The sequence below is a fragment of the Chrysoperla carnea genome, chromosome 2, assembly GCF_905475395.1.
Source record: "Chrysoperla carnea chromosome 2, inChrCarn1.1, whole genome shotgun sequence".
Lineage (NCBI taxonomy): Eukaryota > Metazoa > Arthropoda > Insecta > Neuroptera > Chrysopidae > Chrysoperla > Chrysoperla carnea.
In genome coordinates, this window is record NC_058338.1 from 89,380,049 (window position 1) to 89,394,586 (window position 14,538).

The 14,538-nt window shown below is 30.9% G+C and overlaps 3 protein-coding genes across 3 annotated transcripts; 2 read left to right on the forward strand and 1 right to left on the reverse strand.

Moving 5' to 3' along the window:
* The first annotated feature begins 3,267 nt into the window (after positions 1 to 3,267).
* LOC123293148 (RRP15-like protein) lies at positions 3,268 to 4,450 on the forward strand. The gene is made up of 3 exons (XM_044873864.1): positions 3,268 to 3,448; positions 3,526 to 3,899; positions 3,969 to 4,450. The coding sequence occupies exons 1-3, from the start codon at positions 3,403 to 3,405 to the stop codon at positions 4,425 to 4,427; spliced, it is 879 nt and encodes a 292-aa protein (XP_044729799.1). The 5' UTR covers positions 3,268 to 3,402; the 3' UTR covers positions 4,428 to 4,450.
* A 353-nt stretch (positions 4,451 to 4,803) lies between these two features.
* On the reverse strand, positions 4,804 to 8,722 carry LOC123292090 (RAB6A-GEF complex partner protein 2). Its single transcript, XM_044872619.1, has 3 exons — positions 8,333 to 8,722; positions 7,635 to 8,249; positions 4,804 to 5,421 (listed from the first exon to the last, which is right to left on the reverse strand). The coding sequence occupies exons 1-3, from the start codon at positions 8,670 to 8,672 to the stop codon at positions 5,207 to 5,209; spliced, it is 1,170 nt and encodes a 389-aa protein (XP_044728554.1). The 5' UTR covers positions 8,673 to 8,722; the 3' UTR covers positions 4,804 to 5,206.
* Positions 8,723 to 9,585: 863 nt separating this feature from the next.
* Positions 9,586 to 12,868, forward strand: LOC123291736 (tryptophan--tRNA ligase, cytoplasmic). The gene is made up of 3 exons (XM_044872134.1): positions 9,586 to 9,852; positions 9,971 to 10,382; positions 11,662 to 12,868. Exons 1-3 carry the CDS (start codon positions 9,717 to 9,719, stop codon positions 12,338 to 12,340), a joined length of 1,227 nt encoding a protein of 408 aa, XP_044728069.1. The 5' UTR covers positions 9,586 to 9,716; the 3' UTR covers positions 12,341 to 12,868.
* The last annotated feature ends 1,670 nt before the right edge of the window (positions 12,869 to 14,538 follow it).

Below are 14,538 nucleotides of genomic sequence, written 5' to 3' on the forward strand. Positions count from 1 at the left end.
AATATATAGATGTACCGTGAGATATAGCTCACTGCGTGCAGTATAAAGCAATTTCAAGTCTTACAAGTTCTATCTAGACGTATACAGTCTATTATGACATATCGTGTGCGGTTAAAAACCTCGCACGGCTTGAAAATCTCTGTATAAACGCATACCGTGTTTTATAGCTTACCGTGTGAGATATAGAACCATTCACGGCTTAATAATCCCAATATAAACGCATACCGTGTGTTATAGCTTACCGTGTGCGGTTAAAAACCTCGCACGGCTTGAAAATATCTGTATAAACGCATACCGTGTGTTATAGCTTACCGTGTGCGGTTTAAAACCTCGCACGGCAAAAAATCTCCGTAGAATACGCTTTCCCATCTGTATTGTGTATACCGTGGACGAGAGTATACCGCACACGGTATGTTACATTTCTGTAGAATACGCTTTCCCATCTGTATAATGTATACCGTGGACGAGAGTATACCGCACACGGTATGTTACATTTCTGTAGAATACGCTTTCCCATCTGTATAATGTATACCGTGGACGAGAGTATACGCACACGGTATATGTTACATTTCTGTAGAATACGCTTTCCCATCTGTATAATGTATACCGTGGACGAGACTATACCGCACACGGTATATTTCATTTGCTTCAAATAAGCCTTCCAATCTATATTGTGTATACCGTGGACGAGACTATGCCGCACACGGTATAAGGGCTCGACGGCATAAAGAGTATACCGTGAAAAAGTATACCGTGCACGGTATAAAGGCCCCACGGTATAAAAGGGCAAAAATAATTTCATACCGCGTCTAAATAGACCGTATACGGTATACCGTGGACGGTCTAGACCGTAGACGGTATTGTGTGGATAGCCACTTGCTAAAATTATATTCGTGTCATCGAAATGATAACTGCCGTTGCGTTCAAACAAAACTTGGAAAAGATGTAACCAATGATTACGATTCAAAAATAGGATATTCACTCCAAATAGAAATTAATTTACAGCTACTTATGAATAAAAACCGGCCTAAATAAGCCTAATTCTTGATAAAATAAAACTCAGATTCATGGTCATTATAATAGACACGTAATAAAAACATTTTGATAAATATAATTTGCATAAATCATGTGATAAATTAAGTAAAATTAATTGAAAATTAACGAATTTTTCTGAATTATATTTACCATAGACGTGACTTCATATAACGTAAATCCATCTTTGTGTTTACCCACATTCAATATTTGAAATAAATGAACCCAATTATCGTTTTTGCTATTCATAATTACGATTAAATTTTTTCATCGCATTTTATTATCGGTTTTATTAATTGTTTTATTTTATAATATTAAATTGAACCACCAATAAATGACACATAAAACGTCATTCGTTTTAAAAAATTGATTATTATTCAGTACAGTGACGTGTTATATTTTGTTAATTTAAATATTTTACTTTTACGATTGGATGAGTGGTTTTTGATATATTGTTTAAAAGTCATAAGAAAAACGATTTCAGGCGATATCTTTAAAAATTGCAAAAAATCTAGTAAAATTTTTTATTTCCAATTTCGATAATAAACTCGGTGTACATAGAGTAGTTTTAACAATTAAAAAGACGGTTCATTTCAAGGATTTGATTTGATTTCAGGTGATGTCTCAGAAAGACTTCTTGAGGAAGGCCTTCCCAAGATGTTAATAAGAATTCCAAATATGACGTCTTAACGACCTCGTTTTTCAGAACTCTTAATCAAGATGTCTTTATTCAAATTAAGATGAGCATTTCTGTGGGCTGTATTATGCATTTTGTTAAAATATATCCCCTTAAGGACCCACAATAAAAATATTTAGCTAGATTATAAAATTATTAATTAGCTAGACCGGTTTCGATTGCTTTGGCAATCCTCTTCAGTAGCATTAAACCTCTTAAAATTAAAAAGTCTTAAAATTAAAAAATATTTACAAATCCGAAAAAAGAACCGCATCAATCTGAAACAAATAATAATAAAATATTACCCTTAAAATTAAAATAAAATTATTTACCCGATTATAATAATAATAAATCTTTATGTTACACCCTCTAAAATAATGTAACTGCCTGCTTTCACCTAAAACACAATAAAATATTAAGTTTTAATCCTAAGATAGGATTATCGTTATGAAAATATCAGAAAACTGAGGGATTAAGCCTGAAAATAAAATGTAAGATAAGAAACGTTGTAAATATAAAATAAAAAACACAGAAATAAAAATAAAGAGAAAATTAGATTACCAACAAAATAAACATTTTAATCCTCGGTATACCTAAAACAGAATAAATAATTAGAATTTAGAAAAACCTGCAACAAACCAAAATAAAATTAAATGAAAATAAGCATTACATTTTATTTTCAGGCTTAATCCCTCAGTTTTCTGATATTTTCATAACGATAATCCTATCTTAGGATTAAAACTTAATATTTTATTGTGTTTTAGGTGAAAGCAGGCAGTTACATTATTTTAGAGGGTGTAACATAAAGATTTATTATTATTATAATCGGGTAAATAATTTTATTTTAATTTTAAGGGTAATATTTTATTATTATTTGTTTCAGATTGATGCGGTTCTTTTTTCGGATTTGTAAATATTTTTTAATTTTAAGACTTTTTAATTTTAAGAGGTTTAATGCTACTGAAGAGGATTGCCAAAGCAATCGAAACCGGTCTAGCTAATTAATAATTTTATAATCTAGCTAAATATTTTTATTGTGGGTCCTTAAGGGGATATATTTTAACAAAATGCAAGATGTCTTTAATTTTTATCCTAAAAATACAAAAATCGGTTTATTTGACGATTCAATAGAAAGTTTTCGAGATATCTTTTAAAAACAATACGAAGAGTGTGTAAAACCCGTAGATCGTAATTTACTTTAGATGAAATAAAACTATAAAAATTTGAATGTAATTTGTAAAATACTTTTAAATTGAATATTCAATTTGACAAAATAACTATTATTAAATTAATAATATTTAGGCTTGTCCTTGCATGACATTATTTTGACGTATATATATGAGCCCGCTCAGATTTACATATCCAACAGAGTGATTTTCGAATATTTTTTTTTTTTTTTTTAAGTCGAAAATACCTTCTAAAAGGAGTTTTTATTTAAGCACGAAACTAATAATTGAATAATTATAGGCAGAAATGCTACGCCACTGAATCTTCAAATAAAATATGTTGGTAGTGCTGTAGTGCTTAAGGTTTGTAAATTAAATTGTAAATGAGAAAAAATGTGTTCTGAAACATAACCTCAAAGAATACTCCAAATCGTAATAAACTTTTTATAAAATAGAATTGTTATTTCATTTTCTTAAATTTTAAATAATCGTTATAGTTGTTAGTAAGTAAAATCTATATTTTATAAGATGACAGTGATGGACACGGTCGTAATGGAACACTCTGTCTCAGAGGGTAAACGTTTATTTGATTCATTTAAGCATGCTATAAATTTTTTTCAAACCGTTTCTAAAATATAAATTTTTGTCTAGACGATTCAGAAGAATACGAATCTGGGGGATCAGAACATTCCGATAATGAAAATGCATCAAATTCAGCTAATGAATCTGCCAACGAATCGGATAATGAAAATTCAGGAAACCAATCCGAAAATGAAAATAGCGGTGATGAAAATAAGGGTGTAAATTTAGGATGGGCAGATTCAATTGCAAAAGTTTTAAAAACAAATAAACCTAAAGGCAAAAAAACACTTGTATTATCAAAAGCGAAAAAATTAACAGATTTAAAAAGGAAAGTACCTGAAAAAGATGAAGATCCTGGTTTTGAGATTGAAGGCGAAGTTAAAGAAGAAAAACCAGAACCTGAAATTAAAGAGGAAAAAGTTGTTGGACCTCCAAGAAAAAAGGTATAAAACAAATAAATATCCTGATTTCATTATTTCAGGATATTAATACATTTTTTTTTTCTGTTTTAGAAAAAGGAACTACCGTCATTTCGTGTAAAACCAGACGTCCTCGGAAGAAATCGTGAGAAAACTTTACAAAAGATTGCAACACGTGGTGTAGTTCAACTTTTTAACGCTGTTCGAACACAACAGAAAGATATTGCTGTAAAATTAAAAGAAGCTGGACCTTTAGAACGTAAACGGGAGAAAGTATTAAAAAATATCGATAAAAGAGCTTTCTTAGACGTACTCATGGGGAACAGTAAAAGCGAAAGTGTTGATAATCCTGTTAAAAGTGATGAAGATGAAATTAAAGACGAAAATAATAGCGATAAAAGAAATCAAGAAAAGAGTAAAACAGGTTCGACGTGGGATGTATTACGGGATGATTTTGGAATGGGTGCTAAAATGAAAGACTGGGATAAGGATCTCTCAGGAGATGATAGTAGTGAACAAGAAAGTGTAAATGATTCAGATGATGAAGATTGATAATAAATTTAGTATAAATAAAATTTTATTAGTATTTTTAATTAATATAATTAACAATATCCTAATGTTAAGGTTTTACAACCTTTTTTTAATGGGTGAGGCTATTCAGACACTGCCGTGTGTTTAGCGTGGGTCTTACGATAAGATAATTTGAAGTAAGGAGATAAATAGAATAGTATCGAAGTTTTTTTTGAGGTTTTCTCAGATTTGCTGAGAATCAGTGAATGAACGCAATCACAGGGAAAAGCTATTAATTTGTAACCAGCTCCGACAACGCATTCATATTCTACATAAAAAATGCTTTAAGAATTGTATCGCTGTGAAGCTGATGCGTCTAAGGTAATAACCAAGTTAGGGAACAAACAAAAGTATCACAAAGTAGGATTTTTACCTGACGTTCTAGGTGCTTTTATAAGAAAAGTCGCTAACGGCCGTTAAATATCCGATAGGGTCCGAATGGCCTTGCCTACGTTTTTTAATATGTATAAATTAAAATATTGAGCCATCCCCTAAAAAGTTGTCCAAGTTAATTGCTTAACATTTTTATGATTGTACGTATTTCTTGGGGAGAAAGTGGCTATTCGAATTCAGCCCGAGTTCGGATGAAGAAACTAAAAAGAACGGTAGGTAAATGACGCTCAACGTGTTTAGTGATTAATTAATTGCACCTTCAATATTTTAAAACTCTCGGTATTATAACACCACTTTTATACATAAAATTAAATATTAGTTAAAAAATTACATAGTTCATGATTTTTAATAGCACAAACACTTCGAGATTATCGAATGATGAGTGAATGTTCGGTAGCTGCTTGTAATGCAAGAGACACTTGTAACGGTGTTGTTGAAAATATTCGTACTGGTAAACTCCAAACCATTGTTTCAATTGGTAATTCACTAGGTCCTTGCCAGCCACATTGATCTAAACCAGGTGGAATTAACTGTTTGCTTGTACTCGTAACAAATTCAAAATGTAGTCTCCATTTCAATGTCACTAAATAACAGATAAAATATTTTTTGTAATTCTCACAAAGTTCTAAAATGTTTAGAGAAAATTTATATTTTTGGTGTTTTAAAAATAATTAATATTATTATTATTTAAAATATTTCTCGAAATAATCATGGTTTCAACCTCTGGTGTTGTGAAAGGTTATTATTATTTCGAAAGAATATACGAAAAGGACACTCTCGTGGGTTTAGCTTGAGTCTCATGTGAAGATAATTTGGAGTATATAATTAGCGTTAACAGAATATTATCTAAGTTTGTTTGAGAAAAATTAAATAGTTTTTCCCTGTGATTGATTGCGTTCATTCAATGATCCACGAGTTGGTCATGCCTTTCCTGGGGTCGAGTTAGCACGGGTCAGCGAGTTTTTTGGCTTTTGGTTAACCCTATGATTACGTTCATCCACTGATTCTCAGAAAATCTGAGAACAGCTTAAAAATTTAGATAATATTCTGTTGACGCTAATCATCTATACTCTAAATCATGTTAACGTGCGACTCACGTAAACACACGATAGTGTCCGCATAACGTCGCCATTATTATTTTCATGTTAAGACAATTTTAAAACAAAATTTATTAAAAACTAGTGAAAGAAACTATTTAAATTGAAACAATTGAGTTAATTGTTGAAATATTCTTAGAAAGTGTTGAATGTCTATGCTTGAAACCAAGACAATTATGGCGGTCTTTCGGTCGCCATTTATTTGGTTTTCGAAAGTATTTTCGTTTTTCGAGAATGTTTCACAAGACCATTAGTTGAAGCTACTTGCAAATTTTCAACTGCTTATTTTTATACCATGCATATCTATATATATATAGGAGACTTTCTATAGATATAGATAGTCACTCATCACGATATCTCTGGAACTATAAGACCTAGAGACTTGAAATTTGGCAGGAATATTCCTTTTGCCAAGTAGAGGTCAGCTAAGAACGGATTTTACGAAATTCCACCCACAAGAGGGGTTGTGGGGGTGTTCATGAATAAAAAATTCATATTTTTCAATTATGGCGTTTAATAGTTCAAAACTTGGTCAGAATGTTTTAAATTACATTTAGAAATTTTTTTACCTTCGGAGGGTATAAAGGTGTAGCGAGAAAGTGGGAAGGAAATATCGAATATTTACAAATATACCTAAGTGGGGTATCAAATAAAAGAGCATGACGTGTACATTACAAAACTGTTATCCAACGCAAGGAAATGTGGAGCGAGGGGTGCAAGTGGGGATGTTGCCCAGCAAAGCGGGTAGTTCCCAGCTAGTATGTAATATACAAGGTATACTCCCAAGTTTGTAACGCTTAAAAATATTAATGCTATGAACAAAATTTTGGTATAGGTGTTTATAAAATCAGCGTACTCAGGACGTAAAAAGTGAGGTCGAGTTAATGAGCAACATAGGTCAATTGGGTCTTGACCTATGGGTCTGTAGGACCCATCTTGTAAACTGTTAGAGATAGAGCAAAAGTTTAAATGTAAAAAATCTTCCTTATCCAAAAATAAACCACTTTTGTTTGAAACATTTTTTCGTAAATATCACTGTTTACCCGCGATGGCGCAAATTAGGCGTAAATTATATAGTATGTATTATATGGGGATATCAGTTACGTATGTGTGACATGTATGTATGTGTAATGTGTAATCAACACTGTCTATGCATGGTATTTCAACAATTAGCTCAGTCAATTTTTTGTTTTCACTTTTTATTTATAGTTTTGGAGAAAATGAACACCAAACGTTTGTCCTAATTTGCGCCCTCACGGGTAAATAGTGATATTCACGAAAAAATGTTTCATACAAAAGTTGTTTAATTTTTTATAAGAAACATTTTTTACATTTAAACTTTTAATCTATCTCAACGTTTATTAGATCTCAAGGCCCAATTGACCTAGTTGCTTATTTACGAACTCAAACTCACTCTTAAAATGAACCAAGGTCGTTTTTGAATTATAGTGCCGACAGACGAAAGGACAACCGGAAAGGAACTAATTAGGTAATTGTTCGTATCATCAATATTTCTAAGCGTTACAAACTTGGGACTAAAATTAGTATTCCTTGATCTATATTTCATATTAGTAGTATAATAAAAGTTGATAAAAGAAATGTATAAATTATTTTAAGTTATAGCACTTATTTTGTAAAAGGGTAGAGTTTTGTTTATAAATTTTAAATATTACGAACTTATCTTAACAAATAAACATACCTAATGGAGTAGAAAAAGCCGGCGTGACATGTAATGGAACCGGTAAAATTAATTGGGAATGTTTTAAACCCAAACAAACTTCATGATGTTTATTAAACGTGATAATCCGTGATCTTTTCGATGGCTCTTTATTATTTTTACTTTCAACTGTTGTAACTTCTTCACATTGTAAAGACACCGATAATTGTACACAAGACACCGTTGCAATTGAAAAATCAAACGTTCCAACAATATCTTCACCCAATTTATATGCATTTTTAAACAAACAAAACCTTCCAACTTTGCCCCTAGTATTTGAAATCATATAAAAATTTGGTTGTCGTCGTGCTGTTATATTTTGTAGACTTTGTAACGCTAATTCTAAGGGTGTTTCTGTCGGTTTTGTTTCTAGGAATGGATTTGTTGGTGTTAATTCTTCGGTTGTATCGTTGCAAAGTAAACCTGCTGCATCCGTTAGTCCTGATATACTTAATGGTAATATTTTTAAAGGTACTCGTAATAATTTTATAGGACTATTCACTCGTTGCGTTCCAATTGTTATCTTATATGAATATTTAATTGCTTGGCCTCGATAAGATGGTGGGCCATCATTTGGTAACACTTCTTGGTATAAAACTAAAAAAAATTTTGAATTTAAATAAATCTTAAATGGAAGGGGTCTTTATATAAAATTAAAATTAGTAAAAGGTAACACTTACATGATTTTGTTTCTCCTGGGGATAAACGTAAATCACAAAATAAAATAACAGGCTTAGTAGCCACTTCAATATATCCAGATTCGTCACATGGCGTTAATGATGTTTCACTATTTGTTTTCGGTTTAGTTGCCCCTAACGGATTTTTACCAATTTTTCCATCTGTGGTACATAAACAATCGATTTGAGCTGAAGCCCATGCTAAACTTTCAAAACTGTCATCGTGACTCTGAGAGGTTTGATAATTTGGTATCGGCGGATTGCTAAACGTAATGTAACACTCAACTGTTTCACCGATTAAAAATACCGAGCCTCTAATTAATTTTGCTTTGACTTCAATCATTTTCGATTTATTTTGACATTTTCAATTTGACATTTCCGTTTCGTAAACATACGTGTAATTTGAAAAACGACATGTCTATTTACACGGTAACTCGTAAAACATTTGTTTAAAATAATATGATGTCATGGAATCCAATCAGACCCAAAAAATAGATTACCCAAACCATCTTAGCTGAAAAAATTCCCTTGAAAATAGTGATAATACATTCTAGCGTGAATTATTTTGGTTAAAAATATATCGCATTAGTTATATCCACCGTATTGATGAATATTTTAGTTAAGTATGGTCTATATTTCGGAGTGTCTATTCGTGCCACCCACCACGCATATTTGTGCCAATAATTTCTCTCGCGGTCTCACCCTGTGATCCACAGATTGGCTATGCCTTTAATAGGGTCAAATTAGCACGGTTTTGCGAATTTTTTGACCCTTGCGTTCACCCTGTAATCTTTAAAGGCACGGATATTCGTGGCGGGTGGCAATATCAGAGCAGCACTCATTGGATTATACATAATCAAAATAATCTTGTTACGTGCGTATAATGTTAGAATTTATTTGTGTGTTAGCGTGTAAAGAGTATCTTTTTTAAAGAATGGCGGTAAAATACAAAGTTTTTTTTTATAAATATTTTCTTTTTATTATAATAAGGGGTAATAAGAGATAAAAATCATAATGAGATAATAATTGGAAAAAAGATTCAATTTTATCGAAGTTTTCGTAAGCAAGGTTAAATTAAACCAGATTTCAAAAAATTTGGCATCGGGAAAATTTGGAGAAATTAAATCCGAAGTAATTTTGGAAGTATTTTTTTTACAATTATTGCTGAGATAACAATAAATTATCACCAAGTAATTCTGAATGAAATTTTGATATGACGTTAACATAGTTATCATAACCTTATTTCTTGACATTTGGGCTATCCTCTTACGGATTACCACTTAGATTATGCCATATGGTCATGAAAACATTTTGAGGTTAATCTACCGAAAATTTTATTTGTAAATAGTATTTATTGTTAATATTTAAGAATATTTTATATTGAAAAATGAGTGTAGAAGTAGAAAATGTTGAAAATTTAAAAATATCCGAAAAAGTGGATAAAGATGATGATGGAGATGTTGTGGATCCATGGAATGTAACCAGTAAATCGGATAAAGGAATTGATTATGAAAAACTGATAAGTATGTTCAATTTCAAAATTAATTTATCTTGAAACCTTTTGTGGATGTTTACTTTTTACCGAGTGGCCTAAAAAAGTTTACAATAATTGCTTATTAAACGTTGTTCTATGTTTTTCAGAGCGATTTGGTAGTTCGCCCATAGATACAGAATTACTAACACGTTTCGAAAAAGTCACAGGAAAACCAGTACATCATTTACTAAGAAGGGGTCTTGTATTTTCACATCGTGATATGCACACTATATTAAATATGCATGAAACTGGTAAAAAATTCTTTCTATATACGGGTCGTGGTCCATCCTCGGGAGCGATGCATGTAGGTCATTTAATCCCATTCCAGTTTACGAAATGGTTACAAGAGGTATTTGATGTTCCATTAGTGATACAATTAACTGACGATGAAAAGTTCTTATGGAAAGATTTATCATTAGAAGAAGCGAATAGATTAGCGTACGAGAATGCCAAAGATATTATTGCTATTGGATTTGATGTGAACAAAACATTTATATTTTCTGATTTAGATTTTATTGGGTAAATATCTAATTATTAATTTACGATAAGGCTATTCGAACACAAGCGGGTCTCTAGCGTGAATACTTTTTAAGAAAAATTATCTGAAAAGATGGTTATTATCATTACAAGTTGGTTGGGTTGAGTTTGTCGACTATAGATGAGTTGGTTGGGCTCTGTTTTTAGTCCTTGCGTTCAAAAATGGGACACTGTTACAGAAAACGGAAATATTTTATTCACGCTAAAGACCCGCTTGTGTACTAAAAGCCTCACCCATTAATTTATTAACACTAACTGGAAACACTAAAAAAATCCATTTCGATAACACTTGAAACCGCTCTTCGAATAGGATTAACAATAGGGAATATTCATGAAATTTAAATTTGGTTCAAATATTTTTCTTCCGTAACTTTAATGACTGGACATTTCAACTAAACCATTATTTTAGTAATTAATATCTTTTTAATTACTTAACATTAATTAATAAAAGTACAAATTCAGTGAGGGCATTTAAAAATTTCTAAAACGGAAATTCCAATTTTTATACGGACTTGATATCAAAGTACGGCCTTGTCAAATTTGTTGACATACTGTATGATATTAATTAATTACATTTTATATGGTATTTCATTAAATTATACTATTCTACGGCTTTTTATTAGAAAACTTAATAATAGCGAGTGTAAATTCTGTGTTGTAAATTCATTTTTTAAAGTGTAAATTATACTTTGAACTGTCAAAAATTGACAGATCACATACTTATACGTCATCAACAGAGAGCGCCAAAAAACTGCGTTTAAATATCTTAAAATTATAATGTATTTTAAATATTTTTTTAACGCTTAAATACAGCATTTTTAAGCAGTATTTATATTTTTTACTTTGTTATAACGGTGTAAACAATGAATTAAAAATATAAAAAAAATACATGAATATTCCCTATTATCCAATCAAAATCAATTGTCAGATAGTGAATAGAGAATTTTATGCCCTTTCAAATGATGTATCACAAGGTAGGGGATGCCATTTGAAATTTCAAAGTTAGTGTTGCTGGGAGTGAAGGGATGAAACCTAAAATTCTTTAGGTACCTTTTTTGAACTTCCCCTTCGATATCTTAACCGACGTTTTTTCACTCAAAACAATAATCATATCAGGTCAAAAGTTTTGATACTTGAGAAATGAACACTCTGTATATCTCCTATCATTGGCAGACTGTAATAAATTGTTTTATTTTTTCCTACCACTATCTGACAGTCTAAATTGAATGCATTACATTTATTGTCAAATTATTGTTAACAGACAATGTCCAGAATTCCATCGTAACATCCTTAAAATACAAAAACTTGTCACATTTAATCAAGTGAAAGGTATTTTTGGATTTGGTGATAGTGATGTTATCGGAAAAATAGCATTCCCTGCTATTCAAGCGGCTCCATCATTTTCATCATCATTTCCATTCATCTTTGGTAATGCTAAAATACCATGTTTAATACCATGTGCTATTGATCAAGATCCTTACTTCCGAATGACACGAGATGTTGCTCCTCGACTAGGATTCTTCAAACCGTGTTTATTACATGCACTGTTTGTTCCCGCATTACAAGGTCCTCAAACAAAAATGTCAGCAAGTGAATCAAATTCAGCAATATTTTTGACGGACACACCGAAACAGATAAAAAATAAAGTGAATAAACATGCTTTTTCTGGAGGACAACCGACACTAGAAGAACATCGGGAATTGGGTGGTAATTGCAATGTTGATATATCTTATCAGTATTTACGATTTTTCCTTGAAGACGATGAACGTTTAGAGCAAATTCGTAGTGATTATACGAGTGGAAAATTATTAACTGGTGAAATTAAGAAAATTCTAATTGAAACGTTACAACCAATTATTCATGAGCATCAAGAACGGCGTGCTAAAATCACTGAAGATAAACTTAAAGAATTTTTCACAAAACGAAAATTAAATTTTTAACGTTAAATGAAAATTATTATTTTTTAAATTAATTTATTTCAATGCTTTTACAAGTGCTCATGGTATTTATTTTTAACGAAAGAGGAGATATATGGCACAAAGATTTGTATTGAAGGCCAAATTTTGGAAAATTGACCGAATTCACTATGAATTTTATAGGACGGGTGAAATGGTTTATCTGTTAAGCATATTTTTTCTTTTAAAATACCGAATACTAAATAGTATATTACTTTAATAGTAATTTGTCACTGAATTTCTACAACGAATTATCACAACTTACCATGGATCACATGCTCTTTCATATGCATTTTTGAAAATAGAATGAGCACCCGTACACGCTTAAATTAATATTGTAGCTTTGTTATCGTATCAATTTTTATGAAACTTTGGATTATCATTGTTAATAATGAAAGCGTGTAATGTTTGGTAAATCTTGATGCAATAATTAAGCTCTGGATGATGGCCAGGTTATGAACTAAGTATTTAGAATTTGTAATTTAAGTTTTGCAATAAACGTAATAAAAGAAATTTTATTTTATTTATTTCTTAATCTGTATAGATGGTTTTCGATCCAATTTCAGGAATATTATACAACAAAGCCAAATGAAAAAGAGTTTAAAAGTTCATCTTAAAAATTTCCGAGATCTGGACTTTTTTAATAAAAATAATAAATATTAAACAGTCGCTCAAAACATTACAATGTGAACCTACAGATTAATTCTGTAGCTACCGTAAAAACATTAAACTACTCTTCACCTGAATGTACGGTCATCTACTGATTAAAGACAAACGTTTGACGCATGCTTAATTTCCCTTTTTATATTTTCAATTTTTTTCTGTAATTTTGTTACCTTTATTAACTCCTGATGCAAAAAGACGGGTTCCATAATTGTGCAGGGGTTATGTCTGTGGCATCGTAGCACCTGAATGGATGAACCAATTTTAATTTTTTGTTTGTTGAAAGTTCTTAACGGTTTTTGCAGGAAAGCCTATACCACTATTTTCTTAATTATAAATTATCTTTATTTTGATACTAATTTCGATTGGTTAACAGATCGGTTTAGTTACCTATATGGCCTTAGCTGAACATACCGTATGTCAAAATAGGTAACTGTACCGATCTGTTAACCAATCGAAATTGGTATCAGAAGCAAGATACTTTAATTACGAAAATAATGATAAAGGATTTCCAACGAAAATTGTTATGAAAAAATTGAACTCTTTTCGATAAACAAACTATCACTGGTGTTTTGATATCAATCAATAATCAGAAAATCTGATTATTGATATATATATATATATATATATATATATATATATATAAATTGATATAAATAACAAATTGAAGTATAGCATTTATACAAAACCAACAACTACGGATGTAGTTATTCCAAATTCTTCATTTCAATCATGGTCTGTCCTTAAACAGTTACGTATACCGACTTTTACATATTCCTTTAGATAATCAAAATTATAAAAAAGAATTAAATATCATCAAATTTATTGCAAGTAAAAACGGATACAACCCTAAAATTATAAACAAATTAGTAGAAAAAAAAATAGAAAAAATAGTTTTGAAATATGGTTATCTTATATATATAGGAGACTTTCTATAGATATAGATAGTCACTCATCACGATATCTCTGGAACTATAAGACCTAGAGACTTGAAATTTGGCAGGAATATTCCTTTTGCCAAGTAAAGGTCAGCTAAGAACGGATTTTACGAAATTCCACCCACAAGGGGGGTTGCGGGGGTGTTCATGAATAAAAAATTCATATTTTTCAATTATGGCTTTTAATAGTTCAAAACTTGGTCAGAATGTTTTAAATTACATTTAGAAATTTTTTTCACCTTCGGAGGGTAGAAAGGTGTAGCGAGAAAGTGGGAAGGAAATATCGAATATTTACAAATATACCTAAGTGGGGTATCAAATAAAAGAGCATGACGTGTACATTACAAAACTGTTATCCAACGCAAGGAAATGTGGAGGGAGGGGTGCAAGTGGGGATGTTGCCCAGCAAAGCGGGTAGTTCCCAGCTATAGTATATAAATGATACAAACAAAGAAAACAATTGGGTCTCTCTACCGTATACAAGTTTTGGATCGAAAATTGGGACTTTATTCAAAAAATAAAATTACAAGATTATATTTTCAATTCATTTAACGTTATCAAAATTATTAGTAAATAATAAAA

Excerpts from the sequence above, each read along its gene's own strand:
- LOC123292090 (XM_044872619.1), bottom strand. The coding sequence starts at position 8,672 with ATGATTGAAGTCAAAGCAAAATTAATTAGAGGCTCGGTATTTTTAATC. Across the intron at positions 8,250-8,332 it reads CCCAGGAGAAACAAAATCAT|TTTTATACCAAGAAGTGTTA; the intron begins GTAAGTGTTACC and ends AATTTTTTTTAG. Across the intron at positions 5,422-7,634 it reads GGCTTTTTCTACTCCATTAG|TGACATTGAAATGGAGACTA; the intron begins GTATGTTTATTT and ends TCTGTTATTTAG.
- LOC123293148 (XM_044873864.1), top strand. The coding sequence starts at position 3,403 with ATGACAGTGATGGACACGGTCGTAATGGAACACTCTGTCTCAGAGG. Across the intron at positions 3,449-3,525 it reads GGAACACTCTGTCTCAGAGG|ACGATTCAGAAGAATACGAA; the intron begins GTAAACGTTTAT and ends ATTTTTGTCTAG. Across the intron at positions 3,900-3,968 it reads TTGGACCTCCAAGAAAAAAG|AAAAAGGAACTACCGTCATT; the intron begins GTATAAAACAAA and ends TTTCTGTTTTAG.
- LOC123291736 (XM_044872134.1), top strand. The coding sequence starts at position 9,717 with ATGAGTGTAGAAGTAGAAAATGTTGAAAATTTAAAAATATCCGAAAAA. Across the intron at positions 9,853-9,970 it reads TGATTATGAAAAACTGATAA|AGCGATTTGGTAGTTCGCCC; the intron begins GTATGTTCAATT and ends TATGTTTTTCAG. Across the intron at positions 10,383-11,661 it reads TCTGATTTAGATTTTATTGG|ACAATGTCCAGAATTCCATC; the intron begins GTAAATATCTAA and ends TATTGTTAACAG.